Here is an 18,385-nt window from a genome sequence, read left to right as displayed (position 1 = left end):
CTGACTCCCCATTTCTGCGATTTACTGCACCGATGAATAATTGCCAGGAAACGGGCGGAGTATGCTGACCCTTGAACCAGCATGACACTGAACACTAGAATTGTCACGGCAATGCTGCAGGCAGATATGCTCATGCAGACCCTTCTTGCTATATTTTAGGATCCTAACCGCTAGGCTTACCGTTGTTGCTGCTGTTGCTATTCTGGTATTTCTCACTGAAGAGAAATTGTTGATTGCCCCAGAGCAGCCATTTTCCTTTGGGGGGGGGGGGGCTTAACATTGCGCACTTTTGGGCCCCTCGATTACTTACAAAGCAGTCTTTCCCAAACCTTCTAGATGCATGTCCTACAAAAAGGCGCAACAATTCTCAAAAGCTGCATCCTGCGCACAATACTATATTTTGCACAGAGCTTCTGCACATCTTCTGTGCTCCTGTGGAATTGCAACACACACAGAATTACAATCCATTGACAGTCACACCAGAGAAGAGACTAATCTACCAACTACACACAGTCTTTTAACAGAAAGTGTTTTGTCTTCAGCCTTTACAGAAACACTACAATAGAGGAATATCCAGAAAGAGTGAGAATTGGCTGATGTATCAGGGGCCGGTCAGACCAGATGCTGCCGGTGGGGGCTAGATGAGCAGTGGCCCTCCTTGAAGAGAGAAGGGGCTGTTTTGACTGTCCAGCCCAGGCAGAATGGAAGCCTTTGTGGCAGGAGCTCTATAAAACAGACAAAAAGACTCGGTTGTGGCATTCCTTTCTTTACATGGCAATGAACAACAAGCTCATGCTGAACCTACCAGAATTCAAACCAGAAACAAATAGATAATGTTAAAATGTCATAAAAGAGCTGGGTGGCATCAGGCCAGCTACTCTCTCCCTCTCCCTCCCTCCTCCTGTAATATGATGAAAAAGGGATTTTAGGAAGGTTACTGAGCTTCTACCTGAGAAGCACTTTGAGCATTCAAAAGCACGGTGTCAATAATGAGGGTCGCTGCGACGGTCTTCGAGTGGGTTTGCGCTGGCTAAACTGAATGTATGTTTTCACACAACACTGATGGCAATGAGCTTCAGGAAGGGGCCATAAGTCCCTGAAGGACACTATGCGGGATGCATGGCTGCCGCTGAAGCACCCGCAGGCTCAGAATGGAGGCTCTGGGAGAAGGGCGTCTTGTTCCCTGCGCCGCTGGGGCAGGTCTCGAGCAGAGAGAGCTCTTGGTCTGCTCTTCAGCACCAGCCAGTTAATAGCCTGGGAGGGGTATTGCAGCTCATCGGCCCAGCTGGGACAGGTGATCTGGGGAGCCAATAGGGGCCTGGCTGGCCTTATATAATTCTTGCCTCAGGCGTGGTTCCTGAATTTGGCCCAGCCTGTCTATAGATACTTCCTGGCCCCTCCAGCCGACTGCTTGCAGGCCTGACTTTGCAGGGTCCTGAGAGCAGCACTGAGTCTTATTCTATGTGTCCCCAGTAGTGCTTACCAAAAAAGTGACACGATGTAATAACGGCCAGCTTCAGGTTTGGGGAGGGGGCTATCAAAATGCTCTCTAATAAGCCCCCATCTACACTGGTGTCCCCATCCCACAGGCAGAATGATCTAATCTGGGCTTTATATTACACCCCAGCGGTCAAAGTTTAACCAACATGAAGGGCCACAGACTCAGTAACATAGCTGAAAGCCATTAAATGATTAATTGCTGCAAGAACCAAGATAAAATTAATGCAAGATAATATAATACGAAGTGAAGAAATAATGACAGAGTGAGTAAGTGAAGAAAGAATTACTAAAATGACTCAATAATTAAGCAAAAGGATCATTGACAAAGCAACCAATGCAGAATAAACTCAACTAGTAGCTGTGGGACAGAGGGCCTTTTTTTTGGCCATGCTACTCCAATAATTCCCAGTAGTGGTAGCAGAAGAATAAACTGAATAGGACTAATAAATAAGGGAATGAATACCAAAGCAGCCAATGCAAACTTACAATGCAGAATACGAATAAAATCAAGACCTATTTAATGCCATTTGCAGCCCGCCACCTAACTTTCACCTGCATGTCAACTTGAAAAGGTAAAGCATCCTATGGTTGCCATCCTATACCCATTTACCTGGGAAAAGGCCCCATGGTACTCAATATGACTTACTTCTGAGTAGCTATGTATAGGACTGCAGGTGGTAGCAATGGTGATGAGAAGGTAGACTCACTGAGGGAAGGGGGCCCACTGAGGGTGCCTTGTCCAAGGGCCCCCCAAAATCTGGAACTGACACCGAGGATGTCTCTACACAAGCAGCAATGTATTGCAAGTTCGCCATTAGTCACACAGGGAAGGTTGCGGGCCCTTTTCCTGATGTCATCAGCCTCCAGGACACCTCCTGTGCCTTTTCCTGTATATCCCGCTTTCAAAAAGATCAGAGATAAGCTGGAATATAAAAAAAGCGGGACATCATCAGTGTGAAACGTGCTGAAGGAGGACCTTCCTAGATTTAAACCACGTGTCTGCCATGTTAATGCTTGAGCACATTTTTTGATCATAGTGCGAGGGAGAAGAAGGTAAAATGTCCCCCTGCAACAAAGGGAGACAGATCTGATTCCCCTCCCCACCAAGCTTAGAAACAACATCCTCTGTTGATTCAGAACACCCCATTAAGTTCAATGGGGCTTACTCCTAAGTAAGTGTGCTGAGGGTTGCAGACTTGGTGCACTCTTATGTCTACTCAGAAGTAAATCCCTTTGAGTCCAATGGGGCTTACTCCCATGTAAGTGTGCCTAGGGTTGCAGATTTACAGCACAATCTTACATCTACTCAGAAGTAAGTCATAGCTTTCCTGGAGACTGTGAGGAAACAGTAAAACACAAGTTAAGCGATGAAAGCAAGACTCCCCCTACCCTGCTCCTTTGCACACATGCCAGGGCATTCAAACCACGCGTCTGCCATGTAAAGGAGCCCATCCTAATCCCACAAAGAAACCGAAAGCAGAAAGCCCTGGTAAGGATGCGGGTTTTTTGCTTAATGTAGAGACACTCTGAGTTTAGGACTTTCACTGCTCCTTGGCATCAGTTGAAATGGGGAGGTAAAGCGGGATCATCACCATATTGATGACGATCTCTTCCAGTGGCATCATGTAGATGTGAAAAAATAATAGGGGACCAAAGAAAGTCCGGTGGAACTCCACAGACTGCAGGCCAAGGGGCTGAGCCATTGTCCCCTGCTACCACCTTCTAGCCCCACATTGGCCAGATGTCAATGGTATTGAATGCAGCTGAGAGGTCTAGCAGAATCAACAGGGACACAGTGCCTCTCTCCAGTTCCCAGCGTAGGTTATCTACAAAGGCAACCAAGGCTGTTTCTGTCCCTGAACCAGGCCTGAATCCAGACTGAAAGGGGTCCAGATAATCAGTTTCATCCAAGAAAAGCTGGAGTTGTGACACCAAGACCTTGCTCAACGAAGGCAGATTTGAGACTCAACACTAATAATCTAGGGTGGTGGAAACCAGTCATGACTCCTTTTTGACATAAATCTTACAACCGCCTCCTTTAGGAACATAGGAAGCTCCCTTACCTTGAGTCAGACCCTGGGTCCATCTAGCCCAGTACTGTCGACACTGGCTGGCAGCAGCGGCTCCCCAGGGCTTCAGGCAGGAGTTTTTCCAGACCTACCTGGGGATGCTGGGGATCAAACCAGGGGCCTTCTGTATGCAAAGCAGGGGCTCTACCAATCAGAGTGTCCCCCTCTCAAGGAGACATCTACAACTTCCACTACACTCACTCAGCCAGCCCTTGCCTAGCACCTTTTATAAGCAAGATAGACACAAGTCCAAGGAACACGCAATTGGCCTCATTCCTCCAAGCAACTTAGCCACATCCTCAGGTCATAAAACTGAAATTCATCCATCAGAACTGGACACCTCAGTCATCTCATCAGAGTCTGTTTCCAATGTAGAGGTTAAGTCAGAACAGATGCAAGCGACTTGATCCACAAAGTGTGTATCTTGCCAAATGCATTTTGGAAGGCCCTGAGAGGCAGGGTATAATATATAACCCTGAACCTGAACCACCCAAAACAACACAGCTGGGCAACACAATGGAGGCAGAGAAGAAAGACAGAATGAACAATGGAATGCACTACCACAAAATGGAGTAATGGCTACCAACTCTAGCAGCCTTAAAAGGGGAATAGGCAAATTAATGGAGAAGGAGGCCATCCATGGAGATTAGTTCATGATGGTTATGTATGATCACTAGTATCAGAGGCAGTCTGGCTCTGAACAGGGGCATCGCTAGGCATGTAACAGGCCTTCCATTGGCACCAAGTTTTGGAAGTTTTTCCCCCCTAAGATTAATTGCCATGTGGAGGGGGGATTGGGGGGGGGTACAGTGTGCAAGAAGGAGAGGGTTAATCCTTCCCTTCCCAGCTATGATCCCTGTGGAAATCGCTCTGTCCTGCATAGCAGTTAAGCTTGGAAAAAACTCTCCCATTGGCAGCAACTAAAATATTTGTTCTACCTTAATTGCCATGACAGGGGCGGGGTTGGGGGGGAGTTGCAACATGTGGGGAAAAAAGTGTGATCCTTCCCTCTCCAAGTGTGATCCCCCTTGAAAATTGCCCCATGTGTGGCAATTAAGCTGAAAAAAAACCCTTCCATTGACACCAGTGGGCCGAAAGGTGACGCATAAGTTTATAAATACAATAAATAAAATGTTGGAGACTTGAAGTGCACAATGGAGGCATGAGAGCTCTTTATTATTGGCATAGAATGGATCCTGTTTCTTTCAGGAATTCCTTCCAGGTGGTTGGCCTGACACTGGTTGTGTTCAGATGATGGCGACTGGGGAAGAAGCTTCTCCCCACTGCATGTGCGACTGCCATTTACGTAATCCCCTGAGATGCAGCATGGGTTGGCATGTCGTCTGAGCCAGGCACGCGGCACGGCACAGTGGGGGTGGCTTTGTACCCGCCCTACAACCTCTACTGCAGGTCATGGGTTTTAAAGTGGGTACGAAGTCACCCCATTGCTCCGCGTGCCTGGTTCAGGTGACACGCCAGCCTCTGTTGCATCATGGGAGATTATGCAAATGGCAGTAGCACACGTCGCATGCGCAGAGGCGGGGGAGACGCCACGATGGCTTCTTTCCCCGTGGCGATTGTCCAAACCCAGTCACCACATGCGGAGGAGCTATCCATGAGTAGTTAGGTAGCCTGCCGGGCTTCCTGGATGATCGGGATTCCCATGGGAGTTGCAGCCCAGCACATCTGGAAGACGCCAAGTGGCAGAAGCTGAACAGCACCATGCGATTCCTGGATTCTCAAAGTGCGCCTCCAGCCTGGCCTATCAGAGAGCTTTGGTAATTTTTCAAAGGATCTAACTCCTGTTGTAAAGAGTTTTGTTATTGTCATAGTGCTATGTCATATAATATATAATGCATTTTTTTTTAAAGGAGGAAGCCATTGTGGCCCAGTTGCTCATGTGCTGGATGTGTCTGTGACAAACTGATGTGGAAATTATTTGTGTATTCTTGTGAGCCGCTTCGAGCAGAATTTAGAAAAGTGGCACACAAGTAAACCTGATGATAATGGTGGTGGTGGTGATGATGCCCCTGTTCAGCTTGATGTCCTCAGGCAAGTTGTGATTCCTTAGCCTAACCTACCTTGCAGGGTTTCTCAGAGGAAAAGCAGGATCTACTTAGAGCAAAAGTGAAGGGTAGAGTGCACATTATAGGCAAATATGTTATAATACCCCCACCGCTGTTCGTTCTAGGCAAAGCAGCTTCAGTAGGGGGGTGATTTTCAGTGGAGAAGGGAGCAACCGGGAGGTCTCCTTCCACGCTTTTGCTACAACGCCCTCCTCTGGCGCTTTAACCTTCCCGTGCCAGGTTCCAGGTATCTATTTCCTGCAAAAACACATGACTGGAACCCTTGACTGGACAAGCAGTGATCGGGCAGGGTGGAACTGCAGTGAAAAAATGGCAGGTAGAAAAACGACGAAAGCAGACCTCCTGCCGCTGCTTCTCCTCGGCAATGTGGCATTTGTACAAGTGCCATTCCCCATCAAGGTGAGGGTGTTTGCTCCGGGAAAGACAGGCTTCCTTAGACTTGCTAAGGCCTGCCGGATGCTTGAGCTATGGTGGGACTAGCACTGCACTCTTAATGTCGTTCTCAAACTTCTCGTGGTGTTGATGAATGACTGAAGGACGGATGATGCTCATAAGTACGTACTGAGTAGCTCACACTTTTCATGACACAATCCTGTCTTAAATCCTACAGTAGTTTATGTACAGAACCCCCCCCCTCTCCTCCCCCACCAGCTAGGAATCTCTGGGATTAAGGGGGCAATTTACATATTACATGCAAATGGTGTGCAAAGAAACCCCAGGGGCATGGTTCCTACAGATTGCTGCCCTGGGAAGGGGCCATGTGAGCAAAACTCCAGCAGGGGGGGAGGAGCTCCCCATTGGCTGGTTCTCCTCTTCGAATTGATCCCCAGGCTTCTCCACCCCACATCTATGCATTCTCTTTGCAGGTAGTAAACAGTGTCTGGGACACAGCTGGGAGCCGGGAAGCTGCTAAAGCAGGGCATTGCTAGGTTCTTAAAAAATTTGCAAATCAACGCATATGGCTTGGTATGTGCTGCTCTAACAACACCCATGAGCTGCAGGGTTACAGTCTGGGGTAGAAAAAAGTGCTGGGGGTGAAACGGTTAAGCTTCTCAAAATTGCTTTTAATTAAAAAAAAAAACCTGGTCATCAGCGCTTCATTCTATGGCTCTGCATGTAACCTGTAGTAAGGCTCCATGGCTGCAATACACACGTGACACTGTATCTACACACACCCTGAAGTAGTACAATTACCACACTATTTCAATCTGCTGCTAGAGGATATAATTTGGAACACTCCTTGCAAGTAGAAAGCAAGCAGAGCAAGGTGCAAAGTTTTAGCCCAGTCCATGCTGTTCTAGTTTTCTATATGCAAGGAGGTTCTGTTTTTGTTTTAACCCAGAGGCACCTCCAAAAGCACTATTCACACCTGCAGTCCAAAGTGGCCTTCCACCTCATTCTGTGACATGTGTTCATTCATCCTTAAGACCAGTTCATGGGATAATGCAGCAGAATTCTATACTGTAACATTTCAAACTGCAAGTGTGTTGTGTGCAAGGGATATATTTTTGAATGAACTCCCATGGAAGAAAACAAACTCCCTGCATATAGCAAACTAGCATATTGTGGATAAAGGTTTAGACTGCTTTGGTAGTGGGGAGCTGTGTGCATTTTTTTAAGCAAACTTAAAAGATGGTTCCCTACCACCACCAGCTGAAGTGATACCCTCCAGCGGTTTTCCACTTCTGTCTGTCACTTCTGAGGCTCTTACTTAGCATTAAGCCCCCACTGGACTCCACGAGATGTACATCTGAGTAAATGCATGGAATGGGCTTCAGATCTTTTTGCAATGTGCTGTTGTCTTGTGCAAACTGGAAAGATGGCCCCCTTTGTCAGTTTTGGTCCAGCTTGCTAGCTGAAAGGCAGAACAGAAGTTAGCGTAATGGCCCATCCGTGGCCTTACCAAACAATTTCTGGAATGCACACAGGAATCCCTCCTCCTGCAAAAGAGGCGGGGGTCGGGCAGCCAGATGCATCTGAGCAGCGTTTTCTTCAAACTGCCTGTCTTCAGAAAAGTCTCGTCTGTTGAGGAACATCTGCCTGTTACAGAACCCGTGGGTGCTGTGGAGGATTCTGGGGTGCGCTCTAGGGTTCAACTTCTTGTGGAGCACAAGCCAGGACTACTGAGCCTCATTATTGTCCATCTTTAACCGAGTCTGTGTCCTAGAACACACCTACCCAGCAGTCCCCTGGAGCGCCCCATTAAAGGAGTGGTTAAGGGGGGGAAACGTATTTGCTTGATCATGCCTTTGGTGCTCACTGTTTTGGAGCATTGATACTGTGCCATTGTAGCACATGCAGTTTTCCTTGTTTTTGTCATTACTGATTCTACTTTTAAATTCATTTTTGTTTTAACAGATATTATTTTTAATTGTATAATTGCTATCAGCTGCTTTGAGAAAGATTATGTTTGAAAAGTGGTGTTTGTCTGTTTTATTAAATTTGCAAACACATTGGTCAGAAATAGACTTATTTATTTAAGAAATTTATACCCCACGTTCCCCCTCCAATAAAAGATGCACCCAAAGCTGTTTACAAAATAGAAACATGAAGAATAATGAAGGGTGTAATCCTATGCATGTTTAGACAGAAAAAACTCCTAGAATTCCCAGCTCTCCACAGCCAGCCATGTTGTAGGATTTTTTTCTGTCCACACATACATAGGATTGTGCCCTAAAACACATTTATGACAGATAAAAGCAACAACAAAGACAAAAACACCGAACAAAGGCAAATGTTTGTTTACATAAATGCATTCAATTAAATACTGAAAAACCAAGGCAAACAAAGAAAAGTGGCATAGAAATATTGTAAATAAGATAAATAATAATAAAATTGTAAAATGTGAATGAATGTAGACTATGATCTATCATAGAGTAAAGCCCTGGTTGTAAATCTATTCGTATTATTTTTATTATTGAACTCGGTAATTAAGGGCTTTTAGTATATATTCAAATGAAAGAAATAACAATCTCTGTACCATCTTGTGATCTCTCATACAAGACAGCCATTGTGGTATAGTGGACAGTGTTAGACTCTGACCTGAATTCAAATCCTTTCTCAGCCACAAATGAACTGTGTAACATTTGGACCTGTGAAGAGACTGGGCACAATTCAATTAATCTTAAACACTTTGAAGTCCCATTGGTTTTAATAGAAGAGAGTTTCAGCTTAATTTACCTCATAGGACTGTTGTGAGGACAAAATAGGATAATCTCACTGAATTCCTTGGATGTAAATATTATTCTCAATGTGTCAGCCTAGCATGAAGTCTAGTATACTCCATTTTGCTTAAAACTAAATAGTGATTTGACACAAGCGTTTACTGGTTCAAGCATGTAGGAGTGAGTCCAAATGTATTTTGAAGTGCTTGGAAGTGATATAATGAACTATCATTAGGACAGCTTTAATCATTATTACTATTGACTAGGCCAGCCTTTCCCAACCTGGTGTCCACCAGATGTGTTGGACTACAACTCCCAGCATCCCCCAGGGAGTTATAGTTCAATACATCTGGAGTGCGCCAGGTTGAGACTGACGGACTTGACATTTCTTCTCCAGTATTAAGATGAAAAGCGCTGCAGTAGCTAGAGACTTTTACAGGCTATGGTCCACTTCATCGGAGGACTTGCCTTCTGGATTTTAAGTTCCTTACGTGAATAAATAAATAAATGTTAACTGAAATGCTTCCATTACCACAAGTTGCACTTTGAGCATAATTGCATTCCTGTTGTGAGGTGCTGAGAGAGGCAGCACAGCTGCCCAATACTTTTGCTTGCTGTGGAAAAAGAAACACTTGAGGCTGGGATCCAAAAAATTAGCTCAGGTGTATCCAAAGGCTTACAAAGCGTGTCACACTAACCACACATGGGGTGCTCATTTGTTAAAAGCATATTCTAGGCATGGCCAGAACTAAGGTAGGGGAGACCTCACCTCTTCTTCTCTTAGGTCCACCAGCTGGAGTCATGTGGGAAATATTAGTGGCTTGGAACGGCAGAGCAGAAGCAAAATGATGGGGCAGGGAATGGAGCTAATTATACACTGTACTGGATGACATACACAGAAATCATGTTGTTTGAATGCCTGACTATCGTCTTCCAAAGCAGTTACTCTATTCCCAGCTTATGAATGGGAAATGGAATATTGGTGGACAGCAAAAGAGATTTAAAGATGTTCTCAAAGCTAATCTAAAAAAATGTAACATAAGCATTGAGAACTGGGCAGCTCTAGCCTATGAGCGCTCCAGCTGGAGGTCAGCCTATATTAAAGGCGCTACGGACTTCGAAGAAGCACGAGGACAGGGCGAAAGGGAGAAACGAGCTCAGCGGAAGGCACGTCAAGCAAACCCTCGCCGTGACCGCCTCCCACCTGGAAACCTCTGTCCTCGCTGTGGGAGGCTGTGTGGATCCAGAATCGGCCTTTACAGCCACCTGCAGACCTCCTGCTAGAGATTAACGTGTTGATTGACCTGCCTTCTATGAATCCGTCTAATCCTTTTAAAGAGTTATCTATACAGACTCTATCTTTGGAAGACAATCTTACTCGGTCACGAGTGATCGCCATGACGACGACGATACACAGAAATCTACACCTGAATTATTATAGATCGGGGATACTGACAGCCAATTTTTTTTTTAAAAAAATGGTACTGTTAGAAAAATGGGAGTAAGAAACCCTTGCTGAACTGCTGCAAATTAGTAGATCTCAGTGAGCCTTCTGTGCCCACCCCCAACATAGCCTATTAATCGCAGGCTTGGTTGCTCCGGTCAAGGCCACCTTCTTGCGTGTGGTTGACCATCTATAAACTGGGAGTGACGACAACTTCCCCCACAGGATTGTGGTGTCTCAAAAGCAGCCCAAAGTACTTGAAGCCCACACATGACACACAAGTTGTTAGCGAGGACGTGGCGGCCTGGCCTTCTCCAGCATACGCCGCACAACGCGGTGCCCGCTTCCTTCGGGCAAGCCCCGTCTTGGCTCGTGGGGCTCGTCCGCAGGTGAGTGCTTCTTCACAGCACTCCGGCTCGCGCCCGCGCCTGAGGCGCTTCTTCGTTCCCCCCGGCAGTTCGCGAGCACGACGGCAGGCGACCTACGTCACAGGCCAGTTCTGCTCGGCGGGTGTATCGCGTCATAACAGCCCCGCCCCCCGCGGCTGTTCTTGCCGGGCCGGGCCACGCGGGCTTCCCCGGAGGCGCTAGGTCGGCCTCCGCAGACACGGCGCCTCGCGGGGCCATTGCCGCGCAAGGGCGACGGCGGCGTCGCCGGCGTGAGCTCGTCACGCGGCAGCGCCCGGCCCGGCCCGGCCCGGCCCGGCGGCCCCGCAGAAGCGCGAGAGCCCCGCGACCCAGCCTCCCGCGCGATGACGTCACGCGTGGACGTGCATGATGTCGGGTGACGGCGGCTCCCCCCCGGCCAATCGGAAGCGGCGAAGGACGGGCGATGACGCCAACAGCCCTAGCAACAGCCCGGGCCGGGCCGGGCCAATGGAAAAAAAGATGTGGGCTGCCGGGAGCCAATGGGGCGCCGCGGAGCGGGCGAGGGACGGCGGCGGGAGGCTGGTCTCTCCCTCGCCCTCTCGCCGACAAGATGGCGGCGGCGCTGCGGACGGCGGCGCCAGTGGCTTTGTTTCCCTTCGGCGCCTGAAGCCCGGCTCTCGCCGGCCGGCCGCGCGTGGCAGCGGCGGAGACATGACCGCGGAGCCCGTGAGGTAGGCGGCGCCGCGCGGCCTCGCGCTGTTCCCGCGGCGGGGGGCGGCGGCGGCCCGGTCGGGGGGGCACGGGGGTGAAGGGCCGCCCGGACGGCGCCGCGCGAGCCGGCTGCCGGCTGCGCGGCCAAGGAGCCCCCGCCGCCTCCGGCGCGCTCATTTTTCGGCGGTGCCCGAGGGGGAGTGAGGGGGAGGGGCCGCGGCCGCCCCCCGCGCTGTCCTCGCTTCTGCGCATGCCCGGCGGGAGGGCGGCCAAGGGGGGCTCCCCCGCCGCCTCAGCGGCGCCCCCTGCGGGGAGGGGACTCCTGCCTCCCGAGGGGAGGGGAGGGGAGGGGAGGGGAGTGGGGGCGCCGCCCGCCCCCCCGCTGCTCCTCCCCCCTCTATGTTTCCCCTCTGTTTGCAGGGTGGGAAACCCATCTTTGTCCCCTCTCCCCGGACGCGTGAGCCCGCGTAATGCACGCGTTTATTGTACACGCAGGCGTGCTGTTCGCACGGCTCCTGAGCGGCGCGTCACCTGTTTACCCCGAGCCTGGAATGTCACTTCCGTCGTGTCCCTCCCCCCAGCTCGGAGGGGAGGGGAGAGGCGGGGCGCTTCAGCCAGGTGCCGATGGGGCGCCCTGGGCCACGTTCTCTGAATGGGTGCCCCCTTTTAAGGATGCTGCCGGGAACGATGGCTGGGAGATGCTTAGCGTGCCTGGGAGTAAGCTCCATTGGACACGGGGGCCTTACTTCCGAGTGATCATGTTTGGGATGGGGCTGTTGGGCGGGCGACTGACTCCTAGACCTCTGCGCCTCACGCTGTTTCAAGTCCAGCTTCCAGGAGCGTATCCTTGGCACTGGACAGCGGCCGCACTAACGTGTTAAAAAGTTGCTACTATGGAAAGTCAGAATTAGGTCTGTTCTTGTTTGTCGCACAATGCGGGTTTGTTTGTTTGTTTTAAAGACCTTCTCCCCCTTGTTGTACACTGTTGTTTTAATCTTACTGTAATTTTGAAATGAGGACATAATTGCCAGGGAAGACGGTGATCCTCTATTTTATACTAGCAGCAGACTCCCCCCCCCCCCCCGATTATAAATGGCCATCCAAACAGCCAGTCTTCCCTTCAGGAGATGCCTTTCAGAACTTCTGCTCTCACTATCTGTTCTGTTGCAAAGGCAAACCTTGTCTAGGGGAATCTGATAGTAAAACACAATCCACTAGTTTTGTGAATGTTGAAAATTGTTTTTGGACAAAAAATGAATAGCTTTCAAGGAAGATTAATGAATGTTTCCTAGAGAAGTTCTTTTAACCAAAATAAGAGGTGAAAGTACTACTTTAAATTATTTCCATATGTCAGTGGTTCTTAACCCATGATGGGTGGGTGGTGAACTGATGGAGCACTTTCCAACCTGGAAAACTCTAGGGGACAGACATCACAACGTTGACCCTCAACGCGCTAGAATCAGAGCCAAGGAAAAGTATAGTAAATGAATACAGTTTATTGTGTTGTGGAGAATACTGTTCTGCATTTGCATGCTATATAATATTTTAACGTACTCTGAAAACAAAATAAGTGCTAACATTTGGTTAGATTTGTCAGTAATGGGGTTGTACACTTAAGTTAAAATTGAATCAAAAGTTGCCTAATTTGCAGATACCTAAGATGAAATTGGCTAGTAATCCACTAGTCGTGTATATTTAATTATACTGTTCAGTATCCAACAATGCTGTTATGGTAACACAATACGTTGTGCTAGTGTAACAGACCTATAGCACAACGCCACTAAGCGTTAGCTTGCGCAGTGGGTTTTCCTGGGAAACCTGTTGCGGAAACAAAAGCTATTGGCATTGTACTAGAGGCCCCTTACTTTAGTGCAGTGTAATTTGCAGTAGAGCAATGACATTGTTGGATATTGCCCACAGTGTTAATCTGCGAGAACCAGTTGGATGTAGTGGTTAGAGTGTTGCACTGAGACTGGGAGATCTGGATTCTAATCCCCACTCTTCTATTAAGCCCACTGAGTGGCCTTGGAACAGTCATTAGTTCTAAGCTTAAGCTATCACACAGGGTAGTTGTGCAGATAAACTGAGGAGGGGGTAGGGAAACCTGTGAAAGCCACCCTGAGCTCTGGGTAAGGGTGGATAAAATGTAATACAATAAATGTAACCGTGGTGCAATTTGTTAGATGCAGCCTGTTGCTTGCAAGTAAGCCCCACTGAGTTCACTGTGCTTACTGCTGCTGTTCAGATTACAGCCTAAAACTATAAAAATGCCCACAATATAATGGCATAAAATGAGTTTACTGCATGGATGTTGAGCAGTTGCTATCGCTTGTGCATTGGCTTCCATCTTGGTGAAATGTGGATATTACTTAATTAGAGGTGGAACCAGTTGAAGACACAAGGAAGCAGATTTATTTCTAAACTTTAAAAAAGGAAACAAGTAATTTGGTGTTTGGTCAGAAGTTTTCAAACTCTTCCACCTGGACTTTTAGAGGCTTGGGGCTTGTGCCTATTTCATTACCTTGATTATAATCCTCCTCACTTCAAGGAGCAAGATTCTTTTCTCTCTTCTTGCCTCCCCCCTCCCCGCCCCAGTGAAACAGTTTGATGTGGGTATAAGGTTGCTAATGCCACATCTGAGAGAGCTTGGGGGAAGCTTTAAATGGTCTCTTAAGTTGTTGTACTTGTTGCTCTTCCATTTGTGCTTCCATACCCCTCCCTCCAAATGTCAGATATCATGGAACAAGTTGGCCCAAAGCAAGAACAACTTAGTAATTGTCCTCTTCTGTTTCCTCTTGTCCTTCATAATCAACATCAGTGTTCCTTTTCTTGAACGTTACTGCCTTATCAGTAGGATTTGAGGTAATTAAAACATAAGGCAGTAAGTAGAGGGGAAAGGAAGGAGTCTCATATAAATTATTTGGGACATTTACAAGTTATGAAGAGTTTGTAGATCCTTCTTTGTTCTTTAGATGTCTTTGGTTACTGTGGGATCTGAGCTAGTGGTGACTGACCAAGAAAGAGATCTTGGGGTTGTGGTAGAGAGCTCAATGAAAATGTCGACCCAGTGTGTGGCTGCTCTGAAAAAGGCAAATTCCATGTTAGGCAAAATTAGGAAAGGAATCAAAAATAAAACTGCTGAGATCACACTCCCCTTATACAAATCTATAGCATGCCCACACTTGGAATACTGTGTCCAGTTCTGGTTACTGTACCTAAAAGAGGATATTGTACAATTGGAAAAAGTGCAGAAAAGAGCAACTAAGTGTGCAATCCTGTGGCTACTAGTCAGCGGCTAGATAGCCATAGGTAGGTCAGTTTCCAGGAAATGACCTCGGAGCCCGCGCTGCCACCCCCTCCTGTGCCACCTTGTAGGCGGCGCGGAATCGGTCCGTGCTTGAAAGAGGAGGGTGGAGTGGCAAAAACAGGGTGTTCTTGGGGGCGTTCCAGGGCAGGGAAATCGGAATTGCTGGTACGACACATCCTAAGTGCCATCTGGCTGCTGCTTCCCGCGCTCTGAGGTTCCACGGCTGTCTAGCCATGAAAGCTGGGCAGGGGGAGTGAGGAGGAGTTCCGCTCCTCACCACTCCTCCCACCCTGCACTGGATAGGCAGTCACCCCCAGGCTCGGAGGCGACCGTTGACCCAGATAGGATTGCTCCTTAAACTGATCAAGGGGCTAGAACAACTTTTCTTTGAGGAAAAGTTACAACCTCTGGCACTGTTTAGCTTAGAGTGAGGGGAGACATGATAGAGATGTACAGAATTATGCTTGGTTTGCAGAAACGGATAGGGAGACATTTTTCTCCCTCATAATATTAGAACCTGAGTTACCCCAGGAAGCTGACTGGAGGGAGATTCAGGTTAGATAAATGGAAGTGCTTCTTCACCCAGTGCATAATTAAACTATGAAATTTGCTACCACAGCATGTAGTGATGGGCATCTAGTTGGGTGGCTTTAAAAGGGTACTGGACAAACTTGTGGAAGATAAGACTATCAGTGACGACTAGTCCTGATGGCTATATATTACATCCAGTATCAGTGGCAGCATGCCTATGTACACCAGTTGCTGGGGAATGTGGGCAGGAGGGTGCTGTTGCACTCACGTCCTGCTTGTGGGTTTCTCATGGGCAGCTGGTTAGCCACTGTATGAACAGAATGCTGGACTAGATGGACCTTGGTCTGATCCAGCACGGCTCTTCTTACGTTCTGGTTCTGCTAATTTTGTTTGACAGTTGTTTCCTGATACCCAACAGCAGGAACAGAGGATAGCTGATGAACAAGGGATAGAGTAGGTATGTGGAATAGGGCAAGGTAGTTGAGATTTTTTTGCTGCTAGTACCATTATCTGCTTGAATATTGTGTGCTCTGTTGCATAATACCTTTCATTCATAGTATATAATGTCAGTAAAATATGGTAGAACTTTTAAGATTTTTTAAAGAACACTGCTTAGCACTTTTTGAATAAGTGAGTATAGGTGGCATAATGCATACAGTATTTTGCAAAATGAATCAGGTTGGAAAGAAATCACAGCTTATTTAATTATATATATTTGACTTTTTATATTAACGCATTATTAGCCTTTCATGTCATCACCTCAGAATGAAAGTAGAAAATGTAGGTGATGCATTGCCACAGTTGCTTCTGTTTTTCAGTTCCATCATGATTATTCATAGTAGTAGGGCTCGTGATCTATGCCATGGAATAACTTAAACTGAGTTCTTAAGAGGGTGCTTCAAAATAAGCAGATATTAGATATGTGGCAGAATAGTCTTTAGGAATACCTTCCTTTAAAAGCTGATAATTCACTTACTGTCAGATAGTACATCATGTGAATGTGCTAGATTCTTTGCTAGTCAGACTTTCTTACCTGTTTATGTTCATATTTGTTTTGAACAAAAAAGCATTTCTTTTATTATAATATAAATTATTGGTTTCCATTGCAAGCCCTTGAAATCCAGCATGTTAAACCTCTTTTCTCCCACCTCTCAGTCAAATAATTGGGCAAAATAGACACATTGGGCCAAACTACAGAAGTGACACTGTCTATGCAATTAGCAAATAAGTTTTGCTAGGTTAAATAAGAGCTGTGGAGAACTGATAAGAGATTGGGACTGTGGTCAAGGGTCTTCACCTTTTGCTCTCTGCTGTGGTCCTGTTTAGGATTTTCATGTTCTGTGCTATTTAATCTTAAAACAAATCTCCCCACCAACACCCCCCCCCATTGCTAATTGTATGAATATGTTATGTCTTATTTGTCCCTTTGGAGTAGTATATAAACTTGACATGCTAAGCATGCAACAAGGTTCTTTGGGACCAGATGTTATAGGGAGCTGCCTTGCACTGAGTCACACCATTGCTCCATCTACCCCAGTGTGGTCAGTAGTGACTGGCAATGGCTCTCCCGTGTTTTCAGGCAGGAGTTTTTCTTTCCCTATCCGCAGATGCTGGGGATTGAACCTTGGACCTTCTGCATGCAAAATACGTGCTCTACCACTGTACTGCAGCCCCTTCAAGGATTGGTGACTGGTATGCAAATTATTGTTCCTGAATAGAGATATGAAGGCCCAGCAAAATTAGGGAAAAATAGTTCTCCTACCCCATTTTTTTCTGAGGACATTTTTTTGCTTTTCCTGAAGAATTGGACACTTTTGGATTATGAAAAAAATATTTAAATGTTTAAATATTAAAAAATATTTAAATATTTAAAAATATTAAAATGCTTAGCCATTTTGTATCTGGTTTGTTATCTTATCCAAGGTATTCATATGTTGCTACCTGGCCTTTACTCTCCCCCAAATGATTTCTAAAAACTATGTCATAGGAAGACTTTTATAGGCAGATTAGAGACATAAAATTCAAAGAAATTTTGAATCGATGGGAGGAATATTTTTTTTCAGTTCTGTCTGCAAAGATTCTCAATGTAGTTATTTCTTCCATTCCTTATTAATATTAATGATATAATGTGTCTTTTACTGATAGACATTTGTGGATGCTCTGAATAATGTTCAGTTTCCCATTATACAATAAGAGTCACCATATCATAATACGTAAATAAAATATGCATTCTTGCGAGTTTGGGTTTTGCATATATGAAATCAAAGACTTTTAACGTAAAGGAACACAAGAACATTACACAGATGAGCACTTAGTAAATAGAAGCAGCAAAGTAATCTACACAGTCACTGCTCTTTGCATGTTAAATTTAAAACATTTTCTTTCATGATTTTAAAAGAGCGAAGTCATGGATGATGTCATCAAATTATAAGCTATGAAGCGTATCATTTTCTGTGCACATAATGCTTAGTGCAGATAGCTTTTCCTGCAGCATTGAGGTCCGCAGTTCATTCTTAATCCTTTTCAGATGCTGAAATGACCTCCTGAGCAGTTTGTTACCATTACACTCAAAAATAGCCACAATATTACTTCTACATTAGGAAAAATCAACTGAACCTTATGTTGGAAGATGACCTGATACAGATTCTGGTGACATACGTGTCCTGTATCTGAATAATTTTGCTTGATGTGGGTATGGAAGTGCTTATTTCCCCAACGAGGTTGATGGCAACATTGTCAGGATAGTCTTTCATCAGAAGGTTTACATCTTCACACAACTATTCTTCTGAGGCTTCAAAATCAACCAAAAGCATTATTTTCTTTGGCAACATTATCGTATATGATTGCTCCTTTCTTCAAGTTGACTTTAAGGACATCCATTAGTGGAATAAATGATTTTATGTGAAATTTGTTTCTTGGGGCAAGCCTTTCATCACTATTAGGTGCACCACCATCATTGACTTGCTTGTTTTTCACTCTTTCTTTTATTCACACACTTGTAGTCTCCTCTTGAGGTCTGAGGTGAGGTTGGACAACCGTGGATGATGCGAGTAGTCCAGCAGCCTTGGAAGGGAAGTTGATGGGATTGGGATGTGGAAGTCAGTGTTCAGAATTTTGGTGGTGGATTTTATATGAAAAATTATTTAAGCCAAAGAATTTCAATTATAATAAGTTTTAGATAACTCCAAAGTATTTAGAGGCCCC

At 46.3% G+C, this 18,385-nt stretch overlaps 1 protein-coding gene across 6 annotated transcripts in view; it reads left to right on the top strand.

The window, feature by feature from the left end:
* Positions 1-11,178: 11,178 nt before the first annotated feature.
* The window catches only part of ATRX (ATRX chromatin remodeler), a 137,148-nt gene continuing 129,941 nt past the window's right edge, over positions 11,179-18,385 (top strand). For 4 of the 6 annotated variants that reach the window (XR_014784880.1, XM_084814220.1, XM_084814216.1 and 1 more), the window contains exon 1: positions 11,179-11,363. Coding sequence is in view for 3 of the 6 variants with exons in the window: in XM_084814220.1 (XP_084670346.1) it covers positions 11,344-11,363 (20 nt within the window). In the remaining 3 variants the exon portion in view is untranslated. Of the gene's footprint in view, positions 11,364-16,788; positions 16,874-18,385 lie in introns of all 6 variants that reach the window. The other 2 variants (XM_084814221.1, XM_084814217.1) reach the window with 1 other exon arrangement.

This window comes from Heloderma suspectum, chromosome 9 (genome assembly GCF_057233095.1).
Source record: "Heloderma suspectum isolate Gila_16-S chromosome 9, 16-S_ref, whole genome shotgun sequence".
Lineage (NCBI taxonomy): Eukaryota > Metazoa > Chordata > Lepidosauria > Squamata > Helodermatidae > Heloderma > Heloderma suspectum.
Note: the sequence above shows the minus strand (reverse complement) of the source record. Positions and strands in the feature narration are given on the sequence as shown.